Source organism: Stigmatopora nigra, chromosome 21 (assembly GCF_051989575.1).
Source record: "Stigmatopora nigra isolate UIUO_SnigA chromosome 21, RoL_Snig_1.1, whole genome shotgun sequence".
Classification (NCBI taxonomy): domain Eukaryota; kingdom Metazoa; phylum Chordata; class Actinopteri; order Syngnathiformes; family Syngnathidae; genus Stigmatopora; species Stigmatopora nigra.
Genome location: NC_135528.1, coordinates 8,235,266 through 8,252,322, shown reverse-complemented (window position 1 = coordinate 8,252,322; position 17,057 = coordinate 8,235,266). Strand labels below are relative to the sequence as shown.

Genomic DNA, 17,057 nt, shown 5'->3' with positions numbered 1-17,057 from the left:
CCGCCTTTAAATCACCCCTATTGGCTGAGACGAAAGCTCTCGAACTACAATTGGTTGAATTAACTGTCAATCTTTAGTGGTTTATTTTGCTCGAGAGGCGTGACAACTGTCACAGTGAATGCCGACTGCCGAGGTCAAGGGGAAAAAGCATGGCAGCGTTGTTTAGAGGGGTTGCAAATGTTTTTCCAACGTGGAATAAACATGTCAGCCCTACTTTGGGTAACGTATCTCCCCATGTGTTTTTTCTGGTGTTGTCTTGTTTTAGATCTGCAAGAATGCTAAGACCAATGCTAGTTGTGTTAGCATGCTGAAGTGACAGCAGTCCCTTTGTTAACTATACCTGCTCTGTGCAATCATGGTTCCATAAATGCAACCTTAATTCATCTTTTAAATCATCTTTATCGTGCAGATGCAAATTGCAATTGTATTTTTAGTTCCAAATAAGTAGAATTATAATTGAAGTTATAAATACATTTCAAAATAACCACATTTCCAATGACTTCTTACATCATAACATCAGCGTGCCAATGAATGTTTATGCAGAATTATCATCCCTTAAAAATAAAGCAACTAGATTTTCCAGTCTTAAATTACTCAGATACATCGTAAATCAAGATGCACCATTCATTTACTGCAAGTAAACCATTTTGCTTGATCAGTACTTGGCACAAAAGCTTCTTTGAATTTAGACTAAAACTATTGGTCAACTTTAATGCTGTGATAAATGTGCCTAACTATAAATGCGCTTAGTATTTGTACTTCATTGTAAAGCTTTTTTGTTGTCTGCTTGGTGAGCTGCCAGTATTTAGTATTGTTACACTGCCAGGACTTTGGCTCATCCTTCACTGTTTAATAGGTTAGCCAAAAAATAGAATAAAAAAATCCAAAGGTTGGCTCTAAAAGTGACCTGCACAAGTTCATTTTAGGTTACGGCACTTTTTATTGGAAAAAAACAAGTTCAAGTGAATACTTCTTTGATGACTTCTTTTACACGGCTGACTCTATGCTGTTTTTTTGTTCTTGTCTTTCAGTCTTCATGCGGTCAATGGCCTCCAAAACACCAGTTGGGTTTATTGGTTTGGGAAACATGGGCAGCCCCATGGCCAAGAATCTCCTGAAGAATGGATACCCTATAATCGGTACTGATGTCTTTCCGGAGTCCTGCAAAGAGTTGCGTGATCTCGGAGCCCAGGTAACAACTTTTAAAAGCTCTCATACGCAAATACAGTGGTTGTAAAGTCCTTCAATACTTGTCACTGTATATCCAAGGTGTTAAAGTGGCGGCCCGGGGGCCAAATCTGGCCCACCACGTCATTTTGTGCGGCCCGAGAATGTAAATCATGTGTGCCGACTTTCTGTTTTAGGATCAAATTAAACTGAAGAGTATAGATGTATATTAAATTTCCTGATTTTCCCCCTTTTAAATCTATAATTGTTATTTTGTAATATTTTTTTCTGTTTTTAGTTCAAAAATCATTTTGTAAAATCTAAAAATATTGTTTTAGATCTATCAAAAACTGAATATTCAGGGATTTTAATCCATTTATAATTTTAAAAAATCTAATATTATATCTAAAACGTTCCAGCCCACATAAAATCCAGTTGACGTTAATATGGCCGACTCTGACACCCTAGCTGCACATAAATAGTACATAAATGGATTTATTTTTGCAGGTGGTGGACACCCCAGCAGATGTGGCTGAGAAAGCAGACCGCATTTTCACAATGCTACCCTCAAGTCCAAATGTCGTTGAGGTTTACACGGGCCAAAATGGCATACTTAAGTAAGTGTTGCCACACTTTCAAATGTCCCGATAAACATGTCACAAATTGACGATGTTATCAAAAAATCTGTTTCATTATTAGGAAGGTCAAAAAGGGGACGCTTCTAATCGACTCTTCTACCATCGACCCTGCCGTCTCGAAAGAAATGGCGGTGGCTGCAGAGAAGATGGGCGCTGTATTCATGGATGCACCAGTATCAGGAGGTAATGCATATACCGTAGTTTTACCACTATATGGCGCACTTAAAAGTCTTAAATATTCTCCAAAATAAACATGGCGCCTTATAATCCAGTGTGCTTTATATATAGGAAAAAAAATCTAATCTGTCATTCGTTGATGGTGCGCCTTATAGTCCTGAAAATACGCTATATATTTTTAAAGTCATTTTTGACTGTCCACAGCACTAAAATATCATTTTAAAAGTAACTAAGAATCCAATTGGACTATCCTTATTGGTCATTCTGCGACCTATTCCTGACCCAATCACTGTAAATTTCACCTAGTGGACCTTTTGGGTTAATGTCACAACACGGGTCGTAATTACTGAAGCGGCGAGGTGCCCGTCTTAAGGTTTTATTACCGCATTTGACCAAGAGGTCTCGGAGACAGGGTTGAGGTTTTAAGTCCTCATTACGTCGGCGCTGTCTGCCTCGCCATGGCCGCTTGACAGAGCACAGGATCGCCAGTCGCTCTTAATGGGCCGCGTCGAAGAAGTCCCGCGTCAGAGCTTTTTCACCTTGATGGAGCCGTAATGGCGGCTAACCTATGTTAGTGCCTTTCATGTTAGATAGAGAGTCATAAAGAGGAGAAAAGCTCCCACGCTCAAACTGTCAATCACCAGGTTTAAACGGGATTCCTTTCATCTCGCAAGTAAAATTTAGATTTGGAGAAAGCCAAATTGTGACGTACGGATTTGCTTTCCTTTGACGGTAGCCAACTTTCGATTGCGCAATTGGGAATAAACGCACGACACACTCGGCTACTCGGCCGCTCCCGTTCGAAAAAGGATGGCGTGTTTACCAGCTGCTGGCGTCTGCGAGATCAGAGCCGTAAGCCAGATACTCTCCCTTAACACACACATTGTTTACATACTACAGACAGAGAACAGTTAGTGTGTGCACTCCTCTGTGAAGTTTGTCTCCCAAATGAGCTTTTTACTAGACGGAGATGGCCAATGATTGACCTTCTTCTATGACTGGCTTTGCCAAACACTTTTTCCATTCGTGTATACTCTTACTTTTAATTTTTTATGGTTTTCTCAATTATTATACAATACTTTTTTTATTACAGGGAAGACTACAGAATCTTTTTAAAGAATATTTATAGGGTTTTCCCCCTTTTTTAACCATTATTTAAGACTGAAAGAGAAAAATATTTCTTTATTTAAGAAAATAAAAAGACACAAAATATTTTTTCTAAATAGTGAGGATATAGTGACTCTAGTGAGGTTATATTAGTTGAGAAAATTAGATGATGTGAAAGTTTCTTGATGATTTTGAATCCTCCTCAGATGGGAAAATAATGTGTTGTGAGGGTGTTGGCGTACACTTGGAAAAAAATAGAAACTGTGGCAAGCTCGTTAGCAGTAATGACCCAAAATGGCTGTGTTTGTCCCTCCATGCCCACGGCGGTGTGCCACATTTCTAACGCTTTTAAAACCACCCTGAAAAATTTTCTTTGTTTTTTTCCCCAGCACTGGGAAAATCCTTAAATTCTTTCAAACTGAGGCTAATGTTAGTTAGTTCTGTAGTCAAACTATTTTTCGGATATTTTAGCAAAGAACAAGGAAAAAATTAGGCATGTTTTCAATCTATGTCAGTGGCAGTAGAAAGTAACAGATCACTCAGTCCAGGTTAATCCAGTCTGAGAATGGGATTAATGACAAGATGAGTCACATAGCCTGACTGCCAGTTAGCAGAGGTTAGCAATTATTTGGCTTCGAAGGCCAGTGGGGGTGTGTCGTGGTTGCAGTCTGTCACTTTGACGGCTAACCAGAACTAGTGAGACGGTGACCCAAAGACTAGATTAGCATAACAAGCCCCCCATTGAAGGCTACTGGTGACACAGAGATGGGGAGTTGGGAGGAGATGGACGGACGGAAGGGTGGTAAACAGTCAGTCAGTGTGGATGGATGGATGGAGGGGGGTGTTCTGGGGGTGTAGGGGTTCTGGAACCCGTGCTCCAGATGGAGCTGGAGCCACAGCAGCTGTGGACTGGCTCCCACTTCTCCAATGTCATCTGTCGTTTGTGTTTGTGCGTGCCCACTTGTGTTTGTGCGCAATGTCAGCTGGTGGACGAGTGGTATTAACCAACTCTGTCCATCAAACGCAACTCAAATGTCACTCGCTTAAGCAGGAATTAGCATTGCTTTCACTTTTTGAAAAGAGTCCTGATAATGACGTGCCGCTAGAATAATTGTACACAGTTCTTCGCTTGCTTGCACATTTTGTGGGTGTGTGGGTTTTTTTTAAATGAGAGAAAGGATTGATTGTGGTCCTTGACTTCCCACTCCATTCTCTTGTCAACTAGCATTGACTACCAAGGCTCGGTTGGCGGAATTGAGCCGTTGTTGAGGGTGATGATGATCATGATGGCGCTGATTATTAAAGTTGGTCTCGTGGTCGATGGTTTGGCGTAGCAATTTTTGCATCCTAAAGCGATGTTGTCCCTAAGAAGCAAATTGAAAGGAAAACTTGAGTCTCAGTTTCTCACGGTGTCAGTTCTCATAGTATTGTACTCATTAGCCAGAGTGTTTTTAGCACCACGTCGCCGCATTAGCACATTTTGGCAGACAAATGGTTGGAAGTGACATTTTTAATAGCTTTTATGAGTCTGCGCGATTGGAGGTTTTGTTTTTTTGCATGCTTTAACTGAATTACTCGATATCCGTTATGGTTTTAATGGCGCCTTCATGGCTTTTTAATTTGTTTGAGAAGGCGATCATCCCGTGGGTGTAATTATATTGGTGGAGCACATGAGGCCATGCCGTTGGCTTCTATTCATTGATTGGCTCCTGCAGGGAAGCTAAAGTTAGCTGGGAAATGTTTGGGAGTAAACAAGGTTGTGTTTGTTTACTGCAAACGTACTGCCTTGCAAATCAAATTGGGCCACAATACTAATAATTGTAGTAGTTTTGAATGTAATGTTTAAAAAGCACATTTCTTTACTTATTGATTGGCATTGCAACTTATACTCAGGTTAGGTTAAATTCACAAATTCCTAAATATTATTTCACACTAGCCAGCATATCAGATATGAACTATTTTTTTAATAGTGGCTTAATGTTCCTTTGTCCCCCCAAAAAAATGAAAGCATTTAATTCTGTCCATACAGTAAGAATGAGCAAAAAAGTACCCATCAGGCCGCATCAAACCCCCCTAGCGGTCCACTTTTGGCCCGGGGACCACAGATTTGACACCCCTGCATAATTTTTCACATTTCGAACTCTGCTAGGCCCCGCCTCCTAAAGGCACACAAACCTTATTCAACGATACCGCATTTTTTTCCAAAAATTGTGTTGAATACTGAAGTTGGAGTCACCCAATCAACAACTGCCTGGCTCCTCCCCTCCCCTCCTCGCACTCACACATCTTGTCTCCCCCTAGGGGGCGTCGTGTAGCTGCGCGGCGCTAACGATCCGCGACTGTCACTCCCGCTGGGATGGATGAGCCGGCGCGCCGGGCTCTCAAGAAACCTCATTAGGATTCCTTTTTAATCCGTCTCTGACAGAACCGACCCGAGAATGGGACGTCCCTCTACACGTGCACCTTGATGCATATGTGCATAACATAGCTAACACGCTTATGCATGTTGAAAAATAGTTGTCGATATTCTAACCAGCACACATTTCGATATTGGTATTTTTCTCTTTGGCCCCGACTAAATTCGATTTTCCATCCGTCCTCTATGACAACTGCTTACAGAAATCCTCTACATATCATCACAGCTTATTAGGGTGATTAGTTCATTTGCAAGTATTGGGAGGTAAAAAAGAATGTATTTGAGTCTCTATATATTCGCTGTTTGTTTTCTCTTTAGTGAAGTGTATTGATCGGTGCATTGACCGCATTATCGATAATTGCCTCTTTAGTTGCCGGCGAACCGTGATCTCTGCTAATTAAGCGGCAGTTGTCGCACTGCCCTTTTTAAGTGGATGTGCATCTCGTAAAGAAATAGACTCAAAGGGTAGATTTTATTTGATATGCCATAGCATGTGTCAGGACAAAACTGTGAACCATTAATAGAAAAGAGAGCAAAGTGCTGAATTGCTTTAAAAAAACTTTATTTCAATTGACGGCAAGAGATGTCCAATCCGTATTTAGCAATAGAAGCAAAGTGTAAATATTGCTTACCAAAGATTTGTAAAAACTACCAGTAAAAAAGAAAAAGATTAATTTTTTCGCATACATTGCATGACAATCCTCTCCATTCTTCTTCTTCCTGTACCTATATAATGTAATTTTGTCTCTTTGGTCACTCTTAATTCCTGTTCAATTATTAACACGGCCATTATTAGGTGGTCAGTATTAAGAGCTCTTTCATTACAGTTTGACGACACCCCGAAGAGATTCAGAAATTTCTCTTTCCCCTTTCACTCTACCTCCATAAAAGTCTTGGATTCTGCAAGCTGCTCAACATTTTGCGCTTTTGTTCGGGCGTCTGGGGAGATCCGTCGAAGCATTTAAAAGGATAACACTGGCCCGATGGGCTCCAACGCATTTGAAAAGATGTTATTTTTTTACATGAAGAGCCGGTCAGAGGGGGGGCACCAGGGGGGTCACCGTTGCCTCCCACAACATGGCACGCTCCTTAAGCCATCAGGCGTGGGGAGGGATGCCTAATTGAACATGATAAAGTGAAAAGTTAATTACCCCTCAAGCTTGTCAGCGATGGGCCAAAGAGGAGGAGCCGCGTCGGTCGGGCGCAGCTGCCGCGTCGTGGACGTACGTCTGCGTGAGGGTGAAAGAGAAGGGGCCACGGGACAAAAGGCAAAAGGGCTCCCGCGAGGGTTGTGCGGCGGATGATTGCAACAATCGCCTTTTAAACATGCGAACGTCCCTCTGCTACAACGCTACTTAACACGCCGGAAGTGTAAAGATGAACTGCAAAATTTGGTTAAGTTACATTACAAGTGAAATGTACCCAATGTGTAACAATGCCTTCTGATGATGAATAATTAGAATATGTACTAATTATAGGGGTGATCCTACTTTGCGGTTTTTTAACGGTCGTGGCCATCTTTGTTCGACAATACCCGTGATATTCAAGGGATTATATACATATACATGTACATATACATATATATACATACACATAGTACACATAGTACACATACACATAATACACATACACATAGTACCCATACACATAGTACACATACACATGGTACACATACACATGGTACACATACACATGGTACACATACACATGGTACACATACACATAGTACACTTACACATAGTACACATACACAGTACACATACACAGTACACATACACATAGTACACATACACATAGTACACATACATACATATACATACATATACATATGTAACATGTTGAAATTTGGGGTGGCTGCTTATTTTTACATAAGGTGTATTATGTGATGTGTTCAGGTGTTGGCGCAGCCAGCTTAGCCAAGCTCACCTTCATGGTGGGCGGAGCCGAGGAAGAGTACCATGCCGCGCAGGAGCTTCTCACCTGCATGGGAGCCAATGTCGTCTACTGTGGACAAGTTGGTTCCGGACAGGTAAAAGTCTCAATTGTCACTTTTATGCAAATACCGATTCATGAAAGTTCTTTGTTCAATTTCCCCAGGCGGCAAAGATCTGCAACAACATGCTTCTGGCCATTGGGATGATTGGAACAGCAGAAACCATGAACCTTGGGATCAGGTAAGGTCACTTTACCCCTAGTTTGCAGTGTGCTAGCATAGTCGCTTCATCATAGAAAACAATGGGTATCCTTTTTTGCTAAACCGTAGCGTCAAATCATTCTTCTTTATATTCTTCTACAGTATGTTTTTGTCACAATATGTTAGCATGCTGTAAAGCTAAAGTTGCATCAGAAGATGTCAACATCACAAGCCCGTTAGCCAGTAAAAATCCAGGAAATAAAAGCACTTTATAGTCCAAAAAATCCAGTAGTTTAGTTCCTAGGAGTGCAAAAAAGGTCACCATAGCCTGCAAGAAAGATTGATGAGGAGGTGGAGTCCCTACCTCTGATTTACATTTGCTGATTTACTCCCACAAAGATCCCGTCAGATTGCATTTAAGAGTATTAATAACAAGATATCAAGATAAATGACAATTTAAAAAAAAATCAATAATAACCTTCTTTAGCCTATCCCTGTTCTTCTCAATAGAAACTGTCCTCCCCAAGTGTAAATTACCAAAAGTGATACACTTGTCTTGTCAGACAACTTCCTCCGTTCTGTCTTAATATGAGGTGTTTTTTTTTTTTTTTTTTTACGGGTTTAGACGACTTAAATGGCGTTGTGCACCTGGTTTTGATGCGCTCGTATGAACGTGCGTGCGTGCAGCTGTGCTTTGGCTGCTGATTTATCATTGCTGAGACGGAAAAAAAAGGAAAATTGGCAAGAGCGGTCGCACGTAAATCCTCATACTCGGCTACTGAAATATGAAGGCATTAAAGGAGGAACAGGGATTTACACGTCGCAACATTTGGGTCACACACACACACGCGCCTTTTTTTGTTCTTTTAACTCACCCGACAATATTTTTATGGCAGGGGTAGGGAACCTATGGCTCAGGAGCCATATGTGGCTCTTTTGATGGGTGTATATAGCTCTCCGCCTTTTTAAATCATACATTTTTCTTCATTAGACTCTTCTGCATGCATATTCTCTCATTGATATTCATTGATTAGCAACAGTATTCAAAAGAATTCAGACTTTTTTTTAGTTTTAAGTGGTGAAATGAATCATAAATGTGAGCATTTACATGTATTTTGACTTTTAAATTCTGAGTATGGCTCTCAAGGAATAATGTTTGAAAAAATGAATTGTTTATGGCTCTCTTTTGCACACTTTTCCTTTTTTTATTTTATTTTTTTGCTACTCATTCTTGTTTTTTGAAGCTAATTTGTTGATCTCAGATGGAGGTTGAACCCACCCGTCCACCAGCAGAGCGTGACGTTGTCAAAATGCAAAGAATGGCCCCGCGTGCCAATTAGAAAGGCGCACACCAGCCGTCTTTCTTCTTCTTCTTCTTAGTCTGTATTTGTGTTCCCTCTTCATTTTATTCCGTCCTTTTTAAATCCCTTTGCTGCTCTTTTGCCTCATTTGCGCGTCCTGTCATTTCTGCATGCAGTCAAGCAGTCAGCGTGGGGGGTGCCGACTGCAACTGTGTTTTTTAATGATGTACATGAACATGAAAGGAGGGGATTTATAGTGTAGCGCGTCTGCGTCGCATTTTCACACACACACACACAGATACACACACGTATATATAGTGGTGCGGGAAATTTGAAAAGGTCATGACAACAGGCAGCCATGTTTTGCCAAGAGGAATTAAATCTTTCTCTCAGCGCTGCCTGAAGGAATTGATTAGTGCTTATAAATGTGCTCGTTGGCTCTTTAAATGAAAGCGTTGAAGCTCGTCAGTTCACTTATTAGCTCTTTAGTGCCATAACAAACAGGAGTTGGGCTCTTTAATTGAAGTGGGAGATCCGAAAAGTTGTTTTTTTTCATGTTCTTATGGTTTTTTTTATATCACTTGCTGGCGTAGATGTCCAATTTGTTAGCATCTAGCTAGTGCCTGCAATGGGATTCAAGTGACGGATTTGTACACTGTTTAAATGATAGTTTTGTCAAAGAGTGTTCAAAAATGGACTAGCAAGACTCACTGTTTGTTGTTATTGTTAAAAAATAGATATCTATGTAGAGTTATGTTGTGGTTTTGTGTTCTTAAAAAATCATAGCAGCAAAGGACATTTGGGAAAAGAGTATATGGACGAATACTTGTTGTGTTTATCGTGTGATATGTTGAAAGATGAAATTTAAAGTGGAAGTAACTCGAGATGAACATGGAATACCGTTACAGTAAAAGTTCTAGTTGGGGGCCATAGAAGAATCTTGAGTTTTATTAACATCTGACGTTTGTTTTTGTTGTTGTTGTTGTTGTTGTTTTTCCTCCAAGAACTTGCGATTAATCCTCAATAGCACATTTCTGTCATAGCAACACGTTTTGCACATCCGTGACAATCTTGTTAAAAGCGTGACATGTCCACTTCTCCTCGCAAATTACTGCGGGCGGGCAACACCTCCACCTCCAAGAAATTCATTGATTTATCGTTAACGGGGGGACAGCAGCTCGCCGTCGCCGTCCCCGCCCGCCACAACAAATGATCGGCCCGCTCTGGCGCGTTTTATGGTGCGCCCAGCCCGTAACCTTTCCAGCCGCTGACCCGGAACGTGGGGAGGGGCCAGCGTCTATGCCTGGGACGGAGGGGGGGGGATGTCCAACATATGTCCCCTTAAGTCGCGGGAGATTGGGGAGGAAAGTGAAAATAGACGCCACGTTTCCAAAACATAGCCTTAAATGTGGCCAGCCTTTACGTTGGATTTTTAGTATCTTAGTTGTGGCATCCTGCGCCTGCTTTTGCGTCCAATCAGAGGCGACAGTCAAGTTTATGGCTCTCCCGTGCCGCTTAAAGCGCTTCACCTCCTCCTCTTGTACGAAGGGATGATGAAGGATAGATGTGGCGCTAAACATCAATACTGCATTAGGCGCCATTACCAAGCCTACTGCCATTAACGCTAAAGAATGGTCGCAAGCGGGCGGAAAGTTCAGCAGGGGTCATTTTAAGGGGTCTTAGACTGGTGCATTAGATATTTGGTCATTGCTTGATATGGTAATCAGACATTGACTGAATTCACATCGAATTCACATTTTTTCATTGAAAAAATTGAATGTTTTCTTCTAATTTCAGATTGGGATTGGACCCCAAGTTACTCGCCAAGGTCCTCAACATGTCCTCCGGTCGCTGCTGGTCCAGTGACACGTATAATCCCGTCCCTGGCGTCATGGAGGGGGTCCCTTCCGCCAATAACTACCAAGGAGGCTTTGGAACCACACTCATGGCCAAAGTAAGCAAAAAGTCAATGAGATATAATACTTGATTGACACTTTCTCTGTCCTAGGATCTAGGCTTAGCCCAAAACACAGCCACCAACACTAAGACGCCGATCCCTCTTGGCTCATTGGCGCACCAGATTTTCAGAGTAATGGCTTCCCGCGGCTACGCCAACAAGGACTTCTCCTCCATTTTCCAGTTTCTACGCGAAGAGGAAGGACAGTAAGGCGAGCACACAAAATCCAACTACACAAATACGTCCTAAAATACTCAGGGTAGACTACACTTTTGCTTTTTGGTAAATCTACAATCCAAATATTAGACAACACAGTGCATAGAATAACACAGGTTTACGTTTCACTATACTTATCCCTCAGGATAATTATAAGAATTGATAGTTTTGGCCGTTTTTCGATCCTCACTGTGGAATATTGTTACATTTTAGACGTTTTGAGTTTTAGCATTACTCAGGGGAGGGGGTCCGGATTATAGGATTGACTTGAATTTACCTCATTGCCACTCAAGTATTAACCCTTGTCAATCACAGTTTGACTTGTACACCGACCGGTTATCTACTTCTACCTGTTTTCCTGTTGTCACTTGAATAGATAAAGTCAAGGAACTGTTAGTTCATCCCTGCTTTAACTGCCAATCCAGTTAAGCAAATGTATATATTTATTTTTCTTGTCGTATTAGCAACAGTTTCCCCATCAACCTTATACTTGAACCGAAGATGTTTATTAAAATGTGTTCTGTGTACGCTTTCTTTTAATTTTTTTTTTAACCCGGCTGCATTTTTTTCTCATTTCTATTAATGAATGCAATTATAACTTAATACAATTTAGTTTCGCCTCTCAATAACATCGTCCATATTGTCGTCTTGTGCTTTCTAGCCAATCCAAACCGGCTCTTATAGCCATGGAATGATTCATTCGGAATGGAGCCAAAGTGACACGTCGCTAAATTAGCTGCTGAAAACTGGAAGCTATAATAGCTTGCCCAGTAGCCCGTAACAAGCCCCTCACAGTAAACTATTGTGGACTTGATATCTTTGCCACAACGCCGCCAATAATAATTCAGCCCCGGGCCGCCACCAAACAAGTCTGGTCCACAACGCCCCACCACCCCCCCCAACCCTCTTCTTGAGTCATTGACTCCGCTTAGGTTCATTAGCGAAGATAATTTCACTGCAGGCCAACGCCAAACACGTCGGCGTGACAGCTAATTACAACATCACGTTTGGATTTGAATATGTATGCAATGCCTTAGTTTGGAATGTCATCATGCTAAACAGTCACTTTAATAATGAAAAAAAAACAACATCATGATTCTTTGACTTGAGCATGTCATTCATTTGCATAGAGAAATATAAATAAATGCATATACATTGATAAAAGGTTCTTAAAAACTAAATGAAACCCATTTAAAGCAATATACACAATAACAAACCTGTTATTATTATCAGAATTACTCTATTTTACCATATTTGAGTATTTTAATACAATATTTTACTTCACAATACGTTGAGTGATGACATCATTAAAAAAAAGCGAATGTCATGCAGAGGATGAAGAATATATTCCCACTTTTGTACCACAAAGACTAGAACAATACAGTAAATCCATCCCATAACTTGTACCCAACAATTCTACCTTAACAACCATAACATACTCCACTAATAAAATAATAATAATAGTCATTAACAAACTCCCAATTTTCCAAACATGCTACTATAAGACATTTACCATCCAATCTCTATCTATCCATCATATTTACCATATCTTCATGTATTTCCTGCCCTTTCTCCACCTTCCACTATTTCCCCAGAACAAAAACCGCGAACACCGCGGGCGTACAGTCGCCCGACGTCACCTGTGAGTAACGATAGCGGGCGCTCGCTATTCATCACCCGCCGCCGCCGCCATACGTGCTCAGTAGCTCTTCATTATATTAATTACTCTCTTTGGAAGAGTGATCATGGGCCCCGGTCGGATTGCAACGGCGCCCCGGTACCGACGGAGTCCTTCTTGAGTAATCGTGCCGCGCTCTAAAAGCGCCCCGCAGAACTCGGCGAGGGGTCTTAAATACCCGGCGGGTGGGTCGGCATCCCGGGAAAACACATTTATCTTTGCCTGTGTTTGGGTGGTTGTATTCCAAAGGCTACAGGTGAAGTTGTTTAATGGATTTTACACTTAGTTTGTTGTTTTCTAAACCTGCGTATTCATTTTTTTCCCTCATCCAATCAGAGCCAGATCAACATGAAGTGTTTTCCCATTTCCAACCATGTGAAATTGGCAGATTCTTCAAAAATATGTAAGCGTCCCTATTTTTCAGATTGATATTTTCAATTGTTATTCTTTGAGAGCCATACTCAGGATTTATTAGACGTAAAAAAAACATAAAAACGTGCATTTTTAGTCATTTCACTGCCTTTATAGTTGAAAAAGTCTCAGAATTATGTTGACAAAAATTATTACCCTGATGCTAATCAATGGGATGCATGCATGCAGAAAGGTTTAATTAAAAACTGGAAGTTTAAAGAGACTCTAGACATAGTGTACAGATTTTAGCTCACAGTGAGCCATAAGCACCCATCCAAAGAGCCACATGTGGCTCCCGAGCCATAGCTTCCCTACCCCTGGTTTAGAGTCTGCAATAGCCTCATCTCGTTCTCTTTAAAGTTATCGTCACGGCCAATTGGCCCGATACGCTACGCCTGTCCGCCGCTAATTGAACAGAGATGGAACAAGCGGGGGAGGGGGGGGAAGATGGTAAAAAAAGAGGGAGGACGGGCGTTGGAGGCCTTATTGATTAGCTTGCTAGCGTTGCAATGTTTCTCTCCTGACGCTTACAAGCATTAAAGCTACATAAACACCTATAATTGGTTCGTTTAGAGGCGTGCGGAGGGGATGCGCTAACGCCCCCCTACGTTATCGGGTCGGGCTAAATTAAACGCTTGTTAATGTCATTCTCGTGGCTCGCCGAGAGGTCGAGATCGCCACGGCGTACTAAAACGGAATGCTAAAATTGTCCTGGGAGAGTAGAATGGAAGACGGACGGGGAGGGGCGCCGTTGACTGTGACAAATTAGCTCTCGGATCCGAGGCTTGGCCAGCCAGAGAGACGCAACGTTATTATGCTGTTTTGAGAAAAGATGGCGTAGGACTGTTGGGACTTTGACGCATCTTCACATTAAATAAGACGATTCCAACTAAGAATTAAGAATTTCTAGGTTGAACTCAATACAAGTGTACAGTCAATCCAATAGTCCTAGCATGCTAAGCTAGCCGTCTGCACATTGATTTCAGTTGTAGTTCCACTTGTCTTCTGCCCCGTCAATCAAAGTTCTCTCAGATAGCTCCATGATTGCAATCGACACTCCGATGATGGAAGCGAATAAAACTGCGAGTGACAAGCACGGCGCGTGAGTCACGACCGCGTATTAAAAGTGGAATGTGACACTCGGGCGTTCTTTACTCAGACCTGCTTTATGACGGCCGATGTTCAATCCCTGCTTGCGTATTTTTATGCTTGCGAGTTACTTTTAAAGTCACACTTTACTGAATTCCATAGATTGGACTTTACTGCGCCACATCTTTTTTTTTGTAAAAATGACCCCAAAAATAGTGCAAAACACACTGTTAATGTCATTTTTCTGTTAGCCAGGGAACCAGAGCTAGCAAAGTTAGCATGGCTGTGTCACCCAGTGTTAGTTGTTGTTGTTTTTTGAAGATTAATAAGTTATTTATTTTTCAATCAGTATGCTAGCCTCTAGATGTAGCCAATGTTATTGAACCCCAAGCTATTTCATCACTGGTTTCAACTATGCAGAGGCTGACCTTTTAATATATCATTGTTATTGCATAATTTCAACATCACTGTGAATCTAATCCATTTTGAATCAACAGCAGTTGATTTTTGTGCTGACCACATCGGACCCCCTAGCGAACCACTTTGGGCCCATGAGCCATACCTTTGACACCCCAGCTTTAAAGCAACATGCATTGGAAAAAGCAACGTGTCGCCTTTTGCCATAAAACAAATGAGCTACTTCTCTCTTTTTAAGCAAAGTCGACGTTTCAGTGGACTTTTTCCAATCCTTCCCGCGTTCAACTCCTCACCGCTGCCCAAACAAGTCTTTACCCAACGTAAACTGGGTCGGGCCGACGAGTGGGCCGCGGTCCCGTCCTCGTAAAGACGCCGTGGCGCTTATAGGAGCCCTGTTTACAGATAGGCCCCGACGGCTCACCTCTGATCTGCCCGCCGACAGAAAGAAAGAAAGAAAGAAAAACGTGGGAGCGGGGAGGCATGGAGACGCCAGGGGTTGCATGATTGCAGGACAAACTCATAAAAGTTCCATTAACCCAAGAGAAGTTAAAGAGGCCCTGTTTTCATCCAGCAGACAGCCGTCACAAACAAAGCATCACCATAAAGCCAAGCCTCCTTCCTTTCTTCTTGATCTCTCCGCAATGCCGCTCTCCTTTTTCAAAAAAAAAAATGTCCAACCGTGCCCATGCCGGCGTGTCCAACCTTTTAGGAAAGTCACCTTTAGATGACCGAAACACGATTCGGCGGCGACTGGCGCGTCTTTAAAGATGTTAGCGTCAGCTTGTCTGCGTTATTAAATGCCGCATCCGGTCGCGACGGCTTTTACGGCTGGGCGATCATGTAAAATCATCGTGGCAGATTTTGATGGCTTTCAAAGTGGCGGTTTCCTGTTTGCGAGAGGAGGCCACCTACTCGCTTTGTTTACAGATTGTAATCTGCTATCAATAGCTTGCCTGCTACTTTTTTTTAAATGACTTAAAACAGGTTAAAGTGTATATATGTCGGGACCTTTTTGACCAAGAGAGCTATAAACAATTCATATTTTCTAATATTATTCCTTGAGAGCCATACTCCGAATTTAAAAGTCAAAATACATGAAAATGTGAGCATTTATTATTCATTTCACTACTTTGAAAGTCAAAAAAAGTCGAAATTCTTTTGAAAATATTATATCATTGTTGCATATCAATGAGAGGATGCACACAGAAGAGTCTAATAAATAAAAATTATGATTTTAAAAAGTCGGAGAGCCATATACACCCATCAAAAGAGCCATATATGGCTCCCGAGCCATAGGTTTCCTACCCCTGTTATAGAGAATTGCACTTTATTTTTGAATATCATTACGTATTGACATTTTAAATTCATAAATTGGACCCCAACATATTCATGTATTCATCTATTGGCTATTATTATAATTATTATTATTTAATAATTTGATATTTTTATGGAAACCTTTAGAGTCATTGTGTATTTTCAACAGTGAAAAAGTACACCACTAAAGTTCTTGGCTTTAAGGTAATACCACACAACTTTTCATCTTTGCCGTCCAAGCAACGAAAAACGACAACATCCAAAACAACAATTGACTCCCAAGGATTGACGTCATCTGCACTCATTACTAAGAAAACCATGTCCAATCAACATCATCCATTTGACAGAAACTTCTTTTTTGTCTCCAAACATATGCAAAGATGTTGTTTTTTAAGTACTGTTTATCCTTGAAACCAAGTTTCCACAGCTTGACACGGTAAGCGGAATCATGTTTTCACATCACACACACACACACACACACACACACATGATTTGACCCCCAGTCTACCTTGTCAATCAGCTGACTTTTATTGTTTTAGGGAGGTCTGCTCCAAGCCAAAGAGTGTGAGTGTTCTTTCAAATCATCCATTAAGCCACTAAGTACAAGCTCTTATGCCCCCGATATCTCCCCTCACTAAGTTCCCATGGCGTAACCCTAACCCACCAAAATGGAAAACGCTGACTAAGTGCCATTGACGGGAATGCACGTCCAATCCATCACAATGGGCCATCATTAATGTGTATTTCTGTTTTTAATTCATCTTAATTTTGATAATTTATTTCATATTAACAATGTATTCCTTTATAAATACATTTAGAGTAATGAATTATGTAAACAAAGTACTGTTATGAGTAATAATTTTCTAAAAATAATTGTTGTCAATATCTAAAAAGATGTTTAATGTGGTAACCACCTTCCTGGAAAGGGTTAAAATTAGATAAATTAATCACAAATTTTAAAAATACTGAATACTTGGTGTTGCATTTGTAACTCTATTTGTTTACAAATGACTGTGTTTTAAAAAAACAATAACT

The 17,057-nt window shown here is 41.1% G+C and overlaps 1 protein-coding gene across 1 annotated transcript; it reads left to right on the top strand.

The window, feature by feature from the left end:
- The first annotated feature begins 86 nt into the window (after positions 1 to 86).
- On the top strand, positions 87 to 11,242 carry hibadha (3-hydroxyisobutyrate dehydrogenase a). Its single transcript, XM_077742992.1, has 8 exons — positions 87 to 219; positions 1,032 to 1,192; positions 1,675 to 1,784; positions 1,867 to 1,988; positions 7,401 to 7,534; positions 7,603 to 7,679; positions 10,738 to 10,894; positions 10,949 to 11,242. Exons 1-8 carry the CDS (start codon positions 150 to 152, stop codon positions 11,105 to 11,107), a joined length of 990 nt encoding a protein of 329 aa, XP_077599118.1. The 5' UTR covers positions 87 to 149; the 3' UTR covers positions 11,108 to 11,242.
- The last annotated feature ends 5,815 nt before the right edge of the window (positions 11,243 to 17,057 follow it).

What these genes read in the sequence shown, in the direction of transcription:
- hibadha (XM_077742992.1), top strand. Translation starts at nt 150, where the DNA reads ATGGCAGCGTTGTTTAGAGGGGTTGCAAATGTTTTTCCAACGTGGAAT. An exon ending in GGATGCACCAGTATCAGGAG is followed by an intron (nt 1,989 to 7,400) that starts GTAATGCATATA and finishes TGATGTGTTCAG; the next exon opens with GTGTTGGCGCAGCCAGCTTA. An exon ending in ACCATGAACCTTGGGATCAG is followed by an intron (nt 7,680 to 10,737) that starts GTAAGGTCACTT and finishes TTCTAATTTCAG; the next exon opens with ATTGGGATTGGACCCCAAGT.